The sequence below is a fragment of the Periophthalmus magnuspinnatus genome, chromosome 16 (genome assembly GCF_009829125.3).
Source record: "Periophthalmus magnuspinnatus isolate fPerMag1 chromosome 16, fPerMag1.2.pri, whole genome shotgun sequence".
NCBI lineage: Eukaryota > Metazoa > Chordata > Actinopteri > Gobiiformes > Gobiidae > Periophthalmus > Periophthalmus magnuspinnatus.
This window is the reverse complement of record NC_047141.1, coordinates 7,613,041-7,632,919: the sequence shown is the minus strand read 5'-3', so window position 1 is coordinate 7,632,919 and position 19,879 is coordinate 7,613,041. Positions and strand designations below refer to the sequence as shown.

The 19,879-nt window shown below is 39.7% G+C and overlaps 3 protein-coding genes across 3 annotated transcripts in view; 2 read left to right on the top strand and 1 right to left on the bottom strand.

Annotated features, from left to right (window-relative positions):
• Window positions 1-2,826, top strand: part of col28a1b (collagen, type XXVIII, alpha 1b) — a 38,325-nt gene extending 35,499 nt beyond the window's left edge. Inside the window, exons 48-49 of the mRNA XM_055227764.1 lie at window positions 1,559-1,797; window positions 2,812-2,826. Of these exons, the coding sequence (XP_055083739.1) occupies window positions 1,559-1,797; window positions 2,812-2,826 (254 nt within the window). The remainder of the gene's footprint in view (window positions 1-1,558; window positions 1,798-2,811) is intronic.
• Window positions 2,827-4,843: 2,017 nt separating this feature from the next.
• On the top strand, window positions 4,844-6,029 carry si:dkey-117n7.5 (uncharacterized protein LOC559444 homolog). Its single transcript, XM_055227763.1, has 2 exons — window positions 4,844-5,087; window positions 5,834-6,029. Exons 1-2 carry the CDS (start codon window positions 4,844-4,846, stop codon window positions 6,004-6,006), a joined length of 417 nt encoding a protein of 138 aa, XP_055083738.1. The 3' UTR covers window positions 6,007-6,029.
• A 1,428-nt stretch (window positions 6,030-7,457) lies between these two features.
• On the bottom strand, window positions 7,458-19,831 carry si:dkey-256h2.1 (uncharacterized protein LOC337520 homolog). Its single transcript, XM_033981653.2, has 13 exons — window positions 19,471-19,831; window positions 18,172-18,487; window positions 16,761-16,912; window positions 15,540-15,715; window positions 14,382-14,545; window positions 12,617-12,757; window positions 11,711-11,832; window positions 11,200-11,362; window positions 10,435-10,583; window positions 9,802-9,917; window positions 9,436-9,562; window positions 8,883-9,016; window positions 7,458-7,648 (listed from the first exon to the last, which is right to left on the bottom strand). The coding sequence occupies exons 1-13, from the start codon at window positions 19,634-19,636 to the stop codon at window positions 7,526-7,528; spliced, it is 2,049 nt and encodes a 682-aa protein (XP_033837544.1). The 5' UTR covers window positions 19,637-19,831; the 3' UTR covers window positions 7,458-7,525.
• Between the last annotated feature and the right edge of the window lie 48 nt (window positions 19,832-19,879).

Sequence of the window (19,879 nt, the reverse complement as noted above, 5' to 3'; positions counted from 1 at the left end):
GTTTGAGAGAACAACACAGCCTAAATATGCAGGGTTTGTGTGTCAAACATGTGTGAATGAAACAAAACACAACCCCAGGTCTGTTTTTGATGAGGAAACAACATTATAACATAGATCAGAAAATAGCCCTTTAAAGTTGGGGTAGTGTATGTTATTTTTCCCACACAAAGTATACAGTAAATTGCGTCAAAATCAGTCCACTGCACCTGCCTCGCATCGGCATCTTAAGTGCATCAATCACTGACCCGAAAGCCTAGTATACTGCCATGATGGGATTAGAGTGTGTTGGCTTTGCATTGGCGGTTCACTCTGTTTCACTTCTCCATCTGAAACTGTTTATGTCTGAAAATCCATGCATGTGAATACTAGTGATGTGGCAAATAGTTTATGAGTGCAAGAGACAAGTTAGATTAAAATACCTATTTCCTTCTTTCACCATTTGAATATCAGGTACCCCACATTTAATTTTAATGTCAGTACTTTAGATTTAATTATTTATATGGAACAATAAATATAAAGATGAATAATAGACAAGAAGATGAGATTATTCTTGCTTTAAGAATAATGAAAAAGCTAATAATGAAAAATATGACAAATAGGAGATAAAAACACAACAGAATAAAGGATGAGGTTATTTCATTTACAAACGACTAGCTTCAATTGCAATTGATTGTAGAGTTGTCAAAAGTATCTAAAATCAGATACTAATCCATACTAGTAGTAAACGAGTATTGAATCTAGACTAGCTGTATCAGAACAAGTATAAGACACATTAGTATAGACTAGTATACGCCCATAGACCACAATGGAACCTACCTGGAGGAGTCAGAGATTACAGATATAAGGCCACATATTAATATAAAAGAAAGTACTACCATTTAATGAAAATCACATTCTATTGTGTGTAAGCATGTTCCTTTTATCCGATCAGAAGAATCACTGAAGACCAGAGAATAGAATCACACGAGGTTTATTCCCTATACATCCAATCTAATACTAGTCCGGAGCGATGCTGTCCCTCGTACGTGCACGGAGATCTCAGGGACGCTCAGGGGCGTGCCTTACCCTGCGCGCCACATTTAAACTTAAATCATGAATATTCAGTAGCTGGGTGTGGACATCTTCTTCTTCCTTCCAGCACTCCTCTACCCTCCAGGTGCCTCGCTGGTGTGACCAAATTTGGAGTTGTTGCTCATCACTGATCCTATTGATTTATCTCAGCATTATCTGTAACAGCTTAATCTGAGAGAACATGCTACACAATCTATTTTCTTAGTACGTTCTTTGCTATGCGGTAGGGCAAGAATGGAGTGTGTTTGTGCAGTGTTGCGTGCAAGTCCTAAACCTCCTTTAATCTAATCTCTAATATTATGAGCAATGATGTTTACATCCTTCATGTGTAAATAAAGAGTGTTTTTTATTATTATTATTGTGGGTATTGACTATTTATTCCTTAGCATCGAAATCGAGTTTGAAATTAGTGTATTTTGACAACACTATTATTTTATTGATAAAAAAGGCAAGCTTGAAAAGTTTTAATGCTCAATTTTTTGACCAGAGCTTGAGAACAAAGTGCTGGGTCTTATTTGTGAAGAAGAGAAGAGAAGCTCCACTTCATTCAGTGCCAAACCTGCCCTCCGCCTGGGTCCAGACGGGCTCCCGGAACTGTCTACAGAAACTGGACTAGAGCCAATCAGGATACAGCATGAAGACACGCCCACCTCCACTGAGGACACACCCACCTCCACTGTTGACACACCCATCTCCACTGGGCACCCTCACAGAGTCCAGACACTAGTAAGAATATATATTTATACTACACCATATCAGAATGGGCTATAATGAACAGTTTTGATTATTAGGAGAGTAAAGTCTTGTATGTATGCCTGCATAGTTACTCCAAACTGCATTTATTAAAGCGTGTTTAAGAAGGCTATTACACTTCTGTGGGGTATTAATTGCTAACATATAACATATTTAGATCACCAAATGCTATATTCGCAGAAACAACCTATTAACTCCTTAGCATTCCGGGTCATTTTGGTGAAATTGCCTTTGTTCTGACCTCTCCAAATTAAAATAATCACCATTATTGAACCCTCAGTAGTAAATACACAAGTTTGGGGTCTTTGTAAAAGTAACACCCTATAGTTTTACCCACAGGTGTCAGAATCACTGTACGTTTGTCTGCTGAGCATTTATACACTTTGGAACACACATTATTATTATTTTTTTCTCATCCTCGCCTAAATTTTTGTGTGAAAATGAAGGTGTAGAAAGCTGCAGTAGGTAGCTGGTGCCAAAAATACAGTATATCTCAACTGACAAGATTGTCGACCACTTACATTTCAAATTTGAGGTCAATACCTATAAAAATTAGAGTTTTACAATCATTTTATCATGATTAAGTCCAGGCCTCTCCAAACCTATCCAAATTAAGACATTTGGAGAACATTTGGAAAAACTGCAATAACTTTTGAATGTTTCAACCCACAGACATCAACGAGGGCTCTACTGAAAACTCACACTGAGAGGAATCTGTATCTGCACACCCAGCTGCTCTATTACTGTACATTTATATATCATATCAAAACACAATATAAAATGTATATAAAATAATATTAGTATATAAATTTGTATATAAAATATAGTCAAAACAAGTGGTATGAGTCAAAATAAATATATATTTACAAACCACACACTGCAAACAGTGAACAAACATCCACACACTTCAAAATGTAAACAAACACACACTGGAAACTAAGAACACACTGTACATGATTGTACAGTGTGACACTCATTCTGCAACAGTGGCTCAATGGTTAGAGTCATTGTGTCCTTAGTTCTGTCATTGTGTCCTTAGGCAAGACACTTCACCCAAGTGTGTGCGTTAATGATTGGTGGTGGTCGGGGGGCGCAGATTGGCATTAGCTAATGCTAATGATTACACATAATACACATTTGACCCACAATTAAGTCAATAGCAGAATAAACCACGCTTACCGATCAGGAACAGCATCCAGTCCATCAAAACATAAGGTCCTCTGCTCCTGAGTCCATCATGAGATCGTTCCACGGTTCAACGAACCGCTCCGGGTCCGAGATGCCTCTAGTTTAACTTGTACAAACATCCACTGTGTCCTTGGTCGCATACTTCCTTTGTTTTGTCCGTTTCGTCATGTTTAAAACGCAAAACTGCTGCGTAAAATTACGCAATTACGCGCGCGTAATTTTACGCGCGGATCTTTGTATCCAGTCTCCTCCTTTTACGCGCGCGCAAAACTCCGTCTGTTTACAGTAAACCACTGCATGTCACGCATCGTGATGTTCCGCTGTTCATGGGCTTTAAGGGGAAAACATCACTAAACGTGTGTAATGTAACAGCTTGATTCTACAAGGGCGAGAGTGGGGTGTACTCTTTCAGTCATCTGTAGCACTCATTCACTGTCCGCGGCTCCAGTAACCCACAGCCCTCACCTTATTGGCCAACTTTGGTGTCAATCACAAGCTAATAAGTTTGTTTCGTATTGAGGAACAAAGTTGGCGCTGTCAGAAGTTTATTATGCTTGAAATCGACAAAAGAAATGCAAAGAAGTGACGGAACAGATTTCACTTTCCTGCAGCAGATTGGACATGGAGGCCCTAACTTCCTTTGTGGACATAATTTCTTGACTGGATTATATTCTCTGGACCTTTACGGAACGAATGAGACCAACTTTGTTTGAATATGTTGATGTTTGACAGAACCAGAGCGCTCAAATGTCACATTTCTGACTTCTCTGTAAAAACGTCTTTCCTGTCAGCACTGTGGTGATTACAGGTGTAAATGGTTTACATATTCAGAAAGATGAATGCCGTAGCTTTCATTTGATGTGTAGATTGTTTGTGTGGGTGAGCGTTCCGACGGCCAGCGGGCGGGCCGTCAGAACGCCAAGTAGTTAACATGTTTAGTAAGTTTCAGTTTTGTTTTTGACAATCTCTAAGTCCTCCTTCTCTACCCTAAGTCACTCCCCCTTCAGCGCACTATCACAACAAAATCAATGTACATTCCGCTAATGAAACTACTGCGCATCACATCATCCTTTTGTATATTTATGGAGAGTTGTGCAGGAGTATAAGTGACATAGGCCTGTGGGCTGAGCTTTGGTTCGGATCACACTGCTAATTATAAAGAGGGTTTAAATAGGGCCCGGGGAGAGCGCTAGATTACTCAAAAAAAACCATAACATATAACACCTCTTCAAGCATGTTTTTAATAAGGAACCATGTTATAACATGGTGGAAAGCCTCAAAAAGTCGATTTTGCATAATACCCCCTCTTGTATCCATTTTTATTTAGTTTACAGCCTATTAACAAGATATTAACACAATTATTTGTTGCCTGTCCTTTTAAATTATTATAGTACAGTATCCTGAAACAGCTTTACCCAAACAAATTTCCACAAACCTGACTTTTATTTGGCCTGGAGGAGGGCCCTGTCCTGCTTGTCTCCATGGAATTGTTCTTGCTTTGGCTGTAATATTCCACAGTATGGCATAAAACTATCTCCACTATCTCAAATCTATCTCCAATGTTCCAAAGTATTAACCTTCTACTTCCAAGGATTCACACATGTGAGTGTGTGTGGCAAAATTGTAGGCTATACAAAAATATTCTCATTGCAATGTTCAACAACACTCACACACACCACATTCCTCAAGGCAATGTGGATGAACAACAACAACTTGCACTAGATTCACTGCTGCCCCACTGTGGTCTCTCATCCCAGTACTAACCAGGCCTGGCCTTGCTTTCCTTACAAAATGTGATGAGAACAGGCATTAACACACAGGTACGGCCAAAATGCTATGCTTTATCAAAGATATGTTCTTATTTCAGCCCGGCGTTCACACTTTTGACGGAGGACCTAACGTGACTCTGCTCAGACCACCCCCGGGAACGCCTGGAGAAGTGGACCCATTAGACGTGGAGCTCCTCAAGGCACTGTCCACCTCTCAGAAGACTCAGATGCCCTTCATCTCCTGGTCTGGACCCACAGCGGAGACAGAAACACTCAACGACCAGTCTGCAGAAGGCTCTACTCCAGGTAACTGCTCCTCTCATATAAAGTACCATGTGCCATGAGTCTGTACCTGATTTAGAACCATAAGTAAGGAACATGTTTTACTTTTAGCCCTGCCCACTTAGTCCAGTGACACAGAAACAAGTGTCTGGGATAATGTCAGGCAGTTTGTTTCCCATAATTCTTAGTAACAGTGTGCCTGATTGGAGAAATAGAGTTGGCCTTGTCAGCTTCTGTATTAGTTATTACCAGAGAAATTCTTATGCAAAAATGAATAGATTATATTATATATTACTGTATTTTTTTCCCTTATTCAACAGTTTTAACCAAACAATGCACGATATCCCTTTAACCAACTTTGACATTAGCAACTACTGTTTTTAGTATCATTTAAATTGTTTCATACTCCCTACTGTCGCCAGCATAGTGCATGATGTATTTAAGGCTTTTGTTGTGTGACCAATAACATAACAGAATAAAGTATGGCCATATGTTGAAGAAAAAAAACTCAGAATCATGAAAATGTGTAAAATTTCTAACATTTTCTTTAATGTGTAATGTCTTATCCAAACTATTTCAGCACATATCCGTTGCTGTATTTTTTCTCTCCTTGCTGACAACAAGAACAGGGTTAACTTGGTTTGTCTAGCCCTACAAAACATTTTTTTTATTTCTACATTCTAGTAGAAGGTGTTGAAATAACAGCTCAAGAAGACTAACAAAATTGAAAACTGAAGCAAATTGCAATCGTTCATTCCTCTTCTCCCCAGTAGATGGCTGCTGGGAGCCTCTGGACCCCGGGCCATGTCGGGACTACCAGGTCAGGTGGTACTATGACCCCATCGCTGACTCCTGTGCCCAGTTCTGGTTTGGAGGCTGCGAAGGGAACAGGAATCGCTTTGAAACAGAGAGGAGCTGCTTACAAACCTGCGTCAGGGGGTAACACTGACTTCCATCATGGTTCTACTGGGCAACAGATGAGAATCTTTTCTGTCTGTAGAACTGAGGCCTTGAAAAAAATTAAAATGTTTGACAACCCTAGTCAAAAATCAAAAATCAGATACTAATCCATAATACCAGTAAACTAGTATCAAAACTAGATATTCATTTGAGCAGGTATCAGTGCTAAAAAAAAGTCCCATTCTCAGGACAGAAATCAACCTTTCCTGAATAACTTTAGAATGATCTTGAGCTGTATCAGAACAAGTATAAGACACATAGACTAGTATACTCCCATGGACCACTATGGAACTTATCTGGACGACTGAGGGATTACACAGATATAAGGCCACATGGGAATATAAAAGAAAGTACTTTGATTTAATGTTGAAAATGACATTCTATTGTCTAGAGACATTGTTTTATTATCATTGTTTGTATCAGTGTCAAAGTTTCAGCAGTTACTTTAGTTTGCTCGTAGCACAAAACATATTTTTTTTTACCCATGTGTCTAGTATACAATTTCATAACTGCAAATTTACAACATAAGTAGCACATTATATGTAAATAATTAGAATATACATAATTCATAATCATACTCCGTACATAATATAGATGAATGTGTAATGTATTGAGGTACTTATGTGTTTTGAATCTATGTAATATATGCTTTTATGTTATTTTTATATACATCTTTTTTACTGTACTGTCTCAATAAAGATTTGTTCATAAATTAAATCTAATACAGGGATTGGTGAAGGTCTTGGAGTCGCAATGAAGGAGCTGGTGAAAGTGTCTGGGGTGGGGAAAGTCTGGGAGTCCCTGTCTAAACTTTTGCCCCCGCAACACAACCTCAGATAAGCACAGGAAAATGGATATATAGATTGGAAAGTTTTGCCAGATATTGTTATCTGATATAGAAAATGTTGATGCTTGACACCGATATTTTTCTTACACTCCCCCAGTCTGTTTATGCCCATTTTAGTCCCTGTTTGTCCTCAGTGCATCAGATCAATGAGGCTAAAAATATGGCTGTCAGATATTGAAAAAAATAATACATTAAAGTGATTTTTTTTTAACCTTTCAACCATAATGTGGACATATTGTGCACGATAGTTATGATTAGACTAATAAAAATAAACAACGACACCTTAATTTTGATAAAAGATTTAAACTGACAAAAAATTGACAGAAAAAATCCCTTCCTTGAGTTTAAATTATCCCTGCATGTTGAATTGAATTTTCTGTGTGAATGACATAGGTAGAGGTGTTTAATATTAGAACTCAGCGCTACTTCTTGTACTTTTCTACTTTTCAACTTCTTTACCAAAAACTCTCACTTAACTGACATAAAACTATAATAAATATTTACCACAGGTGCTACCCCACCAAACCAAGTCATAAGTAGAAAATGAAACCCTGTTATATACAGTTTCACATTTAGCAGACACACATGGCAAAAAACCCAAAATGTGTTTATTCTTCATTGATTCACATTGATTAGAGATATTTACAGAGTGGAATCACTTGTAGAAGATGAGGAAAGAGGACATTATAATGTAGCCAGGCTGAGCAGAGGGGTTAGGGTCTCTGCCCTCAAACAGACCACGGTACAGGAGGGAGTTAGAGGAGCCGGTCCAGTCCACCTACACACACAACATGTAAAAAGGAATTGAAAATGTTATATTATCTGAAACAATATATTAAAAAATGTGTTCAGCTTTGTTTTTGATGCTCTTGTTGCCCCTCCCCTTGCTCATCTAGGTTGTCAGTAGTATTGCAAATCAGATATTGATACCAAAACTAGTATCTACCAGACACTCATAAGCAGGTACCCAACTTAAAAAAAGTCACATTCACAGGACAAAAAGGCCTTTCCTGAATAGCTTTAAACTGATCTTGAGCTGCATCAGCACAAGTATAAAACACATAGACCTGTATACACCCATGGGCCACTGTGGAACCTACGACTGAGGGATCACACAGACATAAGACACATGGGAATAGAAAAGAAAGTACTATTATTTAATGTTGAAAATCACATTCTATTATCTAAAGAAGGTGCGTTCTTTACTATCATCATAGTATCGGAGCCTATTCCTTATTGTTGAAATTGAGTTTGAAATGTTAGTAATGTAACAACATTACTTTAGAATGCAATAAGTGTGCATCCCACTAATGAAACTACTGCACAAGCTGTATATTGTTTTGTCTCCTGCTCTTGTGGGCTGAGCATTGTACATGCTCGTACTGCTGAAAGGAAAGTTAAAATACAAAATCTCATGCATTTCAGAAGTAAACTATAGGTGCAACTGGATTTTTCTGTACAAAAACGGGATATTTTGGCCTTTACGAAGGATATCTTAATTGTAAATTAAAAAGGCCCATATTAGGCCATTTTACTCATCAAAAACATTACTGAAGTTATGTTTTGTTCTATTCACAGGCTGAACACACAAACCCTGCATATTTTGTTATTTGTTTTCCGTTTGAGAACTCACTTTGTTCCACCTTGTGATGTCATGTGGTAATACAGGAAGTCCTGCATTGTGTTTCTAAATTCCATACACCTTCACCAGAAACAACTGGATGATTTTAGCCATGGAATGGCTAGTTTCTATTGTACTAAAGGTAAAAGGTAGATGTTGAAAATTACCCCTTCATGACATCACAAGGTGATGCATTTTGAGCTTTGGAGATGTAGACAAAAGGGTTACTCAAACACGTAAATGAAACAAAACACAACTCCAACAATATTTTTGAAGCAGTAACAACATTATAAGATGGCTTAAATAATCAATTTAGTGTAATATGGGAATTTAATTTATAGCTAAAATATTAAGAATAATTTGTTGAGTTGCCTTGTTGCCCATGTCCCACCTCCTTAGTGAGGTCCACCCTCCAGGGGGTGACCTGCAGCCCATCACACCAGCCTCCTCTGCCGTACAGCCAGGTGCCGTGTTCGTTGGGAACAGCCCCCTCCGGGACCTTCAGGGTGCAGCCCAGAGGAGAGCCTGAGTCACACACAGGGATACTTTTGAAATCAAGATTAAAATTTGCTAACAACACATTATCATTTGCCTGAGGGCTGTAGCCTCTTAGTTGTTTAGTCGAAGTTTTGGTCAACTAAGACTCCACTGACCGACTAAACAGTTAATTTACATTATAAAGATTTACATGGAACAACATCAGGAGGAGTGACTGAGTGAATGAATCGGTTAGCTATTTGTATTTGAACTTGTAAATCTGTTTTCATAATCATTGTGGTATCAGCATCGGCATTAAGTATTGAGTCTGTTCTTTAGTATTGAAATCGATTGCTGAGAGGTGAGAATACTGCCTACCCAGCCACAGTTAGGGCTTTGTGGGATTGATCTGCAGTGTTGAATGAGTGTGTGGTTGTCGATGGAGTTGACACAGGTGTAGTACTGACCTGCAGTGCTGAATGTGAGTGTGTGGTTGTAGTTGGAGTTGACGGTGAAGTGACGTGACGTGACACAGAACTCCCCACAGCCGTTCTCGTCACTTCCATGTCCCGTGACCACTGCGTACAGCTCCACCTGCACATTAGTGTCAACAGTGTTCAGCCTCTGCAAAAACACTGCAAAAGAATACACACAAATGCTAATACAATTTTATTACTACACTTTTAGATAATGACTTTGGTTTAAGATATACTAATACTAGCAAGAAATACGCAGAATGTTCTTGTTCTATTAAATAAATAAACAAAGTAGTGTACCATTCTCAATAAACGAACCCAGCAACACGCATCAAAATATAAAATGTAGGATAGTACCTTTTTAGCCGAGACTGGAAGGGTGAACTTAAAGGGTTGGTATCTTTTATTATAATCTTTGTCAAATGTTCCACCATTGAACAGTGAAGTAATTTTAAATGGAAGTGGGGTTCCTTCTGTAAGACACAAAATTAAGCATAAAAAATCATTTACATTTTATGGGAAAAACGTAAGCTGCGATCATGATACATCAGCAAGCCAACAGAAAAAAAAAAAAAACATTCATAAGGTTAACATGGAAAACTAAATATTTAAATCTTTGCTTTATTTCATAATAGATAATAGACATAATTCTTAGCTCCCATCATGCCCCAAACCACACAGTTTTTAGATTTTAAAATGTTTATTTCTAGTTTGACTTTACAGAGCTGAAGCATGGAGAACTTCAATAGTTACGTAGTTCAGTTATTAGAATATCCAGAAACACACCTCTCAAAAACTACAACCATAAATCTGGCCCCCTGAGTTCAGATGGGTGTGACTGACAGGTGGAGTAACCAATCTTGATGGGCAGTGTCAAAAGAGCAGCCCAGATGATTCTGCATTAAAATTTTCCAATCAAATATTATGACCCAACCAATTTTTTTCCCCCCCAGATTCCCAATGCCATGTTGTTGCATCATCCCATGGCACCTGTTGTGTTGTTGGTCTGACTGAAGCGGAGGTTAAGGGACAGGATCCAGGGCATGGCCCAGGGCACCGTCTTCATGGTGAAGGAGCAGGTGGAGCTGTCCAGGAGAGGCAGGAGAGGAGACACGTCTGTGAGCCAGTGGCCGGTCCCCCTGTGCACACAACACAACTACTGTAGAATAACAGAAAACTCTAAAATGCCTGTAGTTATACTGTAGATACAAAGGAATATAAAAAGTATAAGAAGGTGACAGTCCCAGAGGTTAATAACAATGTTAATTATTATTATTATTTAAAAAATTGAAAGTGTATAAGAAATTTATTTTAGATTTTGGGCTTAAACAAAACTGAACTATTTGATCTCAATTTAAACCACAAACTTAAGATGAGACACCACTACTACCACTACCACTATGATCTGTGGAGCAACTTAGACCGTGCTTTAGAAAGTAATTGCATCACTTGCTGATTTTAATTTGTAATTTTGTCATATTACAAAAGAAAGGTTAATTAGATAAATTAATTCTGACAGCACTAAAACTATACATACATTATTTATATATAATTATGTACACACATGCATGTGTGTATAAATGTTTAGACCTGGCTTTATCCATTTTCCAAATTGCCTTATTTATGCATGAACCTTAAATACCTTTTAAACTAGACGTTTTAAATCGATATCGCTTACCCCTGCAGTGTCTCGCCTTAACTACATTTAGTTTGTCATAATAAACTCTGGTGTTTAACAGGTGTCAGGTGTGGGACCTCCTGAAGGCTGTGATCCAGCGGCCCAGCTCCAGGTCACACATCTCACTGAGGAGGTCACAGCAAACAAACAACTGCACCGTGTGGTCCCACTGAGGACAGGACGCATCTCTGCTGGAGGGGCAGGACAGGGACACATCCAGCTCCAACCTGTCCCACACTCCTGTAGGACACAAACACGTCACTGACACTGGACAGGTCCAGACTGTCCCACACTCTTTTAGGACATGTACACATCATTATTACAGATAATGACTATTTTTATATTCCAACCACAGCTATTATGTAATGTAGACTGGTTTTCACCCTTGTTCACAACAGTTATGGACATACATCTACCTATGTCATTACATCTGATGCACATGTCCAACCAGGAAGTAAAATTATAAACTTCTCCAAAAACCAAACAATAGGCAAGATTTTAGTCAAATCTTTAATATAACAATGTTAACTATAGTTTAGTGGGATTAGTATTCTAACCTGTCATATGCACTTTAAATCCAAATGTTACCTGAGGGCAGTTGGAGTGTGGCCTGGGCTCCGCTCTTTCCCTGCATTTGGACCTTATCAAACACAGACAGGACAGTGGCTGGATTCTGTAGTTTACTCAGCAGACTGGTGCGGAAATCAAACCTGTCACATCAGCACAACACAAACAGGACTATAGGAAAATCAGTATTTATTTACCGGTATATAAAATGATTGATGCACCTGAAAGTGATGCATGCAGTACTCATTTATATTATTAACAGTTAACACTAACACACTCATCAAACTGTTTGTATAATTCCCTGACAGATCAGAAAACTGGTCCATAACACAGGACCCTGGTAACTGAAAGGCCTTTCTCTTATCGTGCTCCTGGAGATTCTGGGGATCACCGGTCAACCTGCACTTTGGGAGTGGAGCGTTCTTTTTGGACAGTATGGGACATAGGACAAAATAACAATTAATTTACTTGAATATACTGTATTTTGTAATTTACAATAGGGCTGCAACGATTAATCATTCCCCATGTTTAGTGCTTCAAGCATGGTTTGAGCTGGGGGCGAGTCAAATGAAACCTCAAAATGAACAGTGGCTCAGTAATAAGGATGTCACATGACCACACAAAAGGATTTATAAATATTACTGTTATTGTTAGAAATCCACAAAAGGATCATACACACTGGCGAAAAACCTTCACTTAACCTTAATATAGACTATAGCCAGTTTGGGTGTCTTGTGCCTTGCCCATGGACACAACATTAGGAACTGTGTGTAGCCCGGATACAACCATTGCCATGTAATTATTAGTTGTCTGTAGCCTCGACAAAAAAATACAATATTTAAATGTCCCGTCTTAATAATACAAGGCCAAGGACATAATAAAACCTATTCCAAAACATTGCATTTATTTACATCAATAAAGCCTCACCACTGAGCCTGCCAGTTAATGAAACTGAAAGTTGGGTAGAGGAACCAGCCCATCTCGGCCAGCGCCCCCTGCTGGTCAATACTGATGAAGAAGTTTGGGGAGGGGGTGGTTTGAAAGGACACGTTCACTGTCTGTCCGAGGCTGCAGAACAAGACAAGACAACAACCTTTACTGTCATGACTGCAATATACTAAAATATAATAATGGTTGTGAAAATGTATTGCAGTACTATATAGTGTTATATAAGCAGCTGAGGGTCAAAATGAGACCTGTGGGCTGAAGCTTTTTATCACACGAGTACCATGAAGTGCACTGTTAGCATGTTAGTTATTGTTGTTTAACGATCTTAAACACTTAAAAATAAAACTAGTTCATTTTAAAACCATTCCTCACTTGCATTAAGTATTCTGAGGATCCTAAATATTCACAGCAATGAGTTTATAAACACGTTCCACGGTGGAGTTTTGCAGTAAAGCTAACAAAAACTAGCATTTCCTGATTATTGGACAATAAAATGCTTGATAATTTGATGCAAGGAGCACACAGCAGTCCCACAAACTGTGTCATAACTGTGTGCAAACCTTTTTTCACTGGTTCACTGCATATTTAAAGTAATACAGAGCGAAGGGCCACAGATACACAACAACGATGTGAATCATTCATAATGTTGCATCTGACTGAGCCACTGCAACTTTAATAAGGGTTGGGTCATTAATGTTAGGTCTGTATCACATCAAAATGTTTATTATTATTTATTTTACAAAATTAGCTGTAAAAAGTACAATTTGTGGTCATTTGCGCAAATTCATCAGGAAGTCTGAGGGCCAATATAAATCAGTCTAAGGGCCACATTTGGCCCCCGGGCCATAGTTAGGAAACCCCTGGTGTAAACTATTACCACAATATCCATAATTTTGACATTTACTGGACAAATGTTTATGTCGAGTAAAACATCTCCACAATTTTGGCATTTTTGTAACTCAAATAGCGATATGGCAGTTTGTGGAAAAAAAGTTAAGAAAAGTACAAAAATACAGGAAGTTCAGTGTAGTTATAAAGTAGAATACCTCTACCTATGACATCAACACAGATGATTCTATCCAAAATGTAGGGACAGTTTAGGCCATTTGTTGATTATTTATGTGTACTTTAGGCAAGGTTTGGCCTTTGCTAAGTTATGGAATTACCTCTTCATATGTCTTATCTATTCCCCATGTCTAACCAGGAAGTAAAATTATAAACTTCACCAAAGAACAACTTTTTTTTTTAGGCTTTCTACCATGTTATAAAGTTCTCCATGCCTGAAGAGGATTTAAATGTAGTCCATGCATGTTTGAGTATTTTAGCGATCTCTCCTGGGCCCTGTTTGAACCTCCTTACAGTTAGCTGTAAAACTCTGCAATGCTGAGCCTACAAACCTACGTCATCCATGCTCCTACACAACAATTCTCTAATATCTCTAAATATACAAAAACATGACACAAAACAATACACTACAACTTCACAAACCTGATGCAATGTGCAGTAGTTGAGATTTAAAGCACCAAAACCGAAAGTGAAATATGAAAATACAATAAAAGTTAACATGGTGATCTAAATATGTTATGTGTTAGCAGTTAATACCACATAGAAGTAAAATACCCCCTCTTTAATGAAGAATAATCCGTCATATGCACTTAAACATCCAAGTAAATCATATTATGATTCGTTTGCATAGCTAATCCTTTCATAGCTCAGTTAATCTTGTTTTGGTGCTCTTTGTTACCGGAGAGCCTGTGCCACAGAGGGCTCCAGGTGCACCATGGCAGCGGGCACATCCAGGGGAGCAGCCTCACACTCTGCCCCCTCACAGGTCATGTCCCGGATCGGCTGGCCAGCTCCGGCATACACAAGGACACCGGATGCATTGGATTTGGCCATGTTCTGCACCTGCCCAGACCAGAGATAGCAGATAGGACAATATTCTTAGAGCGTTAAACGACTGAACATTTACAACTATTAACAGATCCTATATTATGCAAAATGGACTCTTGTAACCTTTAAGCCATGTTAGAATGTTGTTACCTCATCAAAAACATACCTGGAGTTGTTTTGTTTCATTCACATGTTTGTGTCCTGCATTATTAATTGCCAAAGCACAAAATACTCCGTTCCACCTTGTGATGTCATGAAGTGGTAGTTTTCAACTGCTACGTTTTTTAATTTTCACCTTTAGTAGCTAGGTAATTCCAGGACAGAAATGATCCAAATGATTCTAGTGAAAGTGTATGGAGTTTAAAAACATAATGGAGCACTTCCTGTTCTTGCATTACCACATGACATCACAGGGTGGAACAGGATGTTTTCTGTTTGAGAGAAGAACTCGGCCCAAGTATGCAGGGTTTGTGTGTTAAATGTGTGTTAAAACAAAACACAACTTCAGATATGTTTGTAAGGAAACAACATTTTAACATAGATCATAAAATATATAGGCCCTTTAAAGAACACATATCATGCTAAATTGACTTTTTCTTCTATGTTTTCTTCTATGTTTACATCACATTACCTTTTATAGTTTTGAAAATGCTATATTTGTATAGTTGCCGAAAACAATCTATTAACATGTTTCATAAGTTTCACTTTCTTGTTTGACGCTTTGAGTGCCCCCTCTCCCTTTGTTCCCTGGATTAAGTCACTCCCTTCAGAGCACTATCACAACACAATCAGCATGCATCCCACTAATGAAACTACTGCACATCCCATCAGGTTTGTACCCAGGACTCAAACCCAGAACCCTCTTGCTATGAGGAGAAAATGCTAGCCACTCAACCACCGTGCTGATGTGTTTAATGTAAATGAAAACAGTTTTGGCCTGTTCCCCCAAGTCATGACAACTGTGCACCGGTGCTCCAGTAACTTTAAATGTACAAATTAAATGTTTTACCTTTGTGAAGAATGAGCATCCCTCCTCTGATACCCAAGCCACTGCACCTTTCACACTTGGAGAGGGCGCACACCCGTCACCTGCATCCACCAGTGAATATGACCTCTGACCCCAGTGCTCCATCAGCCAATCATATCGAGCATCCAGCCTTTTGACAATCACAGGCATTTTCCAATCTGGAATAGAACAGGAAATCATTATAGGATACATACCTACATGGTTACGCTTTCAAAAACCTTAGAATTAGTATTAGCATTTTATTTTGTCGCCTCCAGACGGAACAAGACATTTAATTGATGCCCTATGGATGGCCCCTAGTGGCTGTGTTTTGAACAGCTGCTCCAAAACATAATTCAGTCCAAAGTTTTATGAAACCTCACCAAGTCTCAGAGTTATGGTGTTTCACCACTAGGGGGCATCTGTCTCAAATATGTGCTGAGTTCAATTGAGAGTGCTTCCACTATAGCAGCTGTACTCTGTCGTCCCACATTTGTCTTTACTTTAAGAAAAATAAAGTGTGCGTAGGCAAGACTTTCTATCATTTTAATACTACAAAAATAACGCACAGACTAGGGCTGTGGTCGATTAAAGAAATTCTTTGTTTCGATTAGTCGACTACAAAGGGGGTGTGCCAAAAGCTCTCAAACCTATTAAAACTATTAAAACTAATAGACATTTTGGACTACTCCACTCCAAGATGAAAGGGCTACAGCTCAAACACATATACAGACAAAATAAAACTGTGAAACCATTTTAATAGCAGAAATAAGCCTCAGAGTATGTGGTGAACTTGGCCCATAGTGGATGTTGTTGTACAAACTTACTGCCATGTGTGTGTGTAGAAAATGTTTTACTAGCCCTATTTGCACAGAATTAGTTTTACATGGAGACCTCGGGTAAATTCTAATAATTACAAGCATCGTCTATGTCCCTAAACCCGTGTGAATCGTCCATGTCTGTGAAAATATCTGTAAAAATTCCCCCAAATTTTACCTACTGTAATTCTACAAACTCAGCTCCTCAGGTCATTCTAGCCCATGTGAACATTCATGTCTGTGATTCATTTTCCTCTGTGCATAGAAGCTCATGATTCAAAGTGTCTCTACAGCCCATTTTATGGACAGATTTGAATTAACTTAATAATTATTATTCTCCACAGACCATTCTGCAGTTGTACACTTTATGTCTCTGGCATGTGTATGTGTGGGGGCAATATGTTACCACTGGAGGTGAAGACAGCCTGGGAGAGGCCACAGTTGTGTCCAGAGCAGCCCCAGGAGTACAGCACTGCAGGGATCCAGTTCCCCAGAGAGAACACAGACAGTGGACAGAAGTGCAGCCGGCTCAGGGTGTCCTTATTCATAATAGACCCTCTGAGAAAGAAATAGGAACAATACTTCAAAAATACCAAGAGGAAGTGCCCAAGCATAAAAAAAACTACATGTAATGTAAAAAAAATCAAATATTAAGAGTTGAAAGGAATCACAGAGGCTAACCAGCTAAGTGCTAACTAATATCAACAAGACGGTTGTTTTAAGTTAGGGTGAGGAGCTCGGTCACACGGGAGGAGCTCGGCGTAGAGCCGCTGCTCCTACATGTCGAGAGGAGCCAGTTGAGGTGGCTCGGGCATCTGCTCAGGATGCCTCCTGGACGCCTCCCTAGGGAGGTGTTCTGGGCATGTCCCACCGGGAGAAGGCCCCGGGGAAGGCCCCGGGGAAGACCCAGGACACGCTGGAGGGACTATGTCTCTCGGCTGGCCTGGGAACGCCTTGGGGTCCCACCGGAGGAGCTGGAGGACGTGTCTGGGGTGAGGGAAGTCTGGGAGTCCCTGCTTAGACTGTTGCCACCGCGACCCGGCTCCGGATAAGCGGAAGAAAATGGATGGATGGATGGACGGTTGTTTTAAGTCCAAAAAGCAAATTTAAAGCACAGGATTCAGCTAAATGCTTTAATAACTTAGCAGTTTATAAAGTTTCAAAAACAGATTTTAAATAAAAATAGTCCTTTTAATTAGTACTGTTCTTGACTGTGCCAAAAATCTGAATTCTGCATTTTACTGGACAATTTTAGCCAAAATGATCTTAAAGTGGGACTTAACACCTAAACTCTACCCACTACATAAAAGAGGTGCTAACTAGGCAGTACCTGGAGGGTCTTTTAAAGAAAAATACTGAGGGGTGGAGGGGTGGGGTTTGGACATATGAGGAACGGTGTGATTGGTCTAACAGTTATTACATTTCAAACGCCGCCCCTGCAGCCAGGTGTCTGACATCGCACAAGACCACCCTCATTCAGATTACACAGATAACATGACATTACAGTGGCAGCACACATCCAGTTTTTGACTGTTTTTGAACACAAAGCTGCAAATTTACCTGGTTTACATTAAGACCAAAAATCTCTAGACAACGCTATTAAAACACCATACACAGTTTAGTAGTAAAAAAGGTTGATTTAGTGTTTAGTTCCACTTTAAAGAGGGGGCATTACACTTCTATAGGGTGTTAGCTGCTAAAGCATAACATATTTAAATCACCATGTTACCTTTCATTGTTTTGAAAATGCTATATTCACAGAAAATAATTTATTAATTAGCTCTAGCTCCCGTTCCCTGTTGTAAGTGTATGTAAACCTGTGCGTGGCGGCGCGGTACAGCTGCTCCTTCATCCACAGCACATCAGACGGAGCTGACTCATCCAGGGATAGCAGGAGCACGTGTGCGCTCTCAGGCAGTCCATGCACCAGGGCTCCCAGGGCCTCAGCAGAGCTCCACATAGTCTCCAGGAAGGCTGACCTGTTGGTGAAGGCGTGGATGATGAGGGAATCCCGGAACATGCCTGGCTCATACTGAAGACGGCCATCCAGAGTGGGCACAGAGAAGGCAGGCGCTGGGTCTCCGGGGTCCAGGCTGTACGGGGCCACTTTGACGGGGTTCCTGTTTTCTAGCCCTGTAGATCAAATGGAGGTGGGTATGATTGAAATGATTAAAACCACTGCCATAGTAAGTCTAGTAAGTGCATATGACAGGTTAGACGACTATTTTCTCCAATTCATAGTTATTTAAGATTTCGCTAAAATTTAGCTTAGTCTTTTCTAGTTTAGTCAACAGATATGACATATGTAGAGGTATGTTACCTAGCTAATGCATAATGTTAACAAGGGTCAAAACCTGTCTAAATTACACAATAGTTATGATATGACAAATTAAAATAACATCTTTATGTTGTTGAATCAATGTTTACGCTGTCAGAAAAATGCCTTCCTTGCACAACAGTCACATGAACACAACCTCTTGTGAGTTATATGGGCTTATGAAACAAAACAGCTCAAAAATGTAGCCTAATAATGAAAGCTTAACACAATTAAAGTGATAGTATGCAATTTTCTGGAGGTGGAAAGTCAACTGCACGATTCCATCGGAATAGAAAGTTAAAACTATACATTGGAACATTCTCCATGGAGATAGATCAGTTTTATGTCATACTGTGGAAGATTACAGCCAAAAGAACAACATTTCCATGGAAACAAGCAGGAGGAGGCCATCCTCCATGACAAATAAGAGTCAGGTTTGTGGATATCTGAGCCTTTCCAGAGCAAAGTCACATGTTTTTCTATGTTTTCCAGTGCAATGAAAACACCCATAACCAATAAACATGTTTTTATTCTAGTCTATTTTGGGGCAAAAAGTTACATGCTGTGCCTTTAATAATAAGGCTAAAATATACCTAATATTCATAGGTATAAGCTTCCTGTTAATTGGCAACATTTTGAGGACTTTCACCGTTCAACAGGTGCTAATTTTCCACCATTCTGAAACCCATGGATATAACTTTTAATCTACTTAATGTTTGATTAACTCTTTGTAGCAGGAGTAGGCTCGTCACACTACACTGAGATCACACTGAGATCACACTGAAGAGCGTTCACTCACCCCAGTCATCCGGGCTGCTGTGTGCGCGCTCACAGGGGCCCTCCTCGGTCAGGGCGGTGCGTCTTCTTCCCCTCAGCTCCTCCGCAGCTCCGCACTCTGCGGCCCCGGTCACATGAGCTGTCACCACAGACACAAGAACACACAGCAGCGTGGACAGAAGCGCCATGGTCCCTGTCCACTGGACCCTCCGGGCCACTCTCACATCAGAGAATGTGCCGGTGCCGGGCAGGTTCCTCTGGGTCCTCTGCGCGCTCCACGGGACTTTTACGCACAGATCCTAAGCATGATCCTACCGCTTTAGTTTGGACACTTTTTCCTTGTTTGGTCTCGTTTCGCGCGGTAGAAAATGAGTATGTTTATGCATTGGCGACACTTACAGGTCTGGAGCGCACATGCGCTGCTGTGCTCC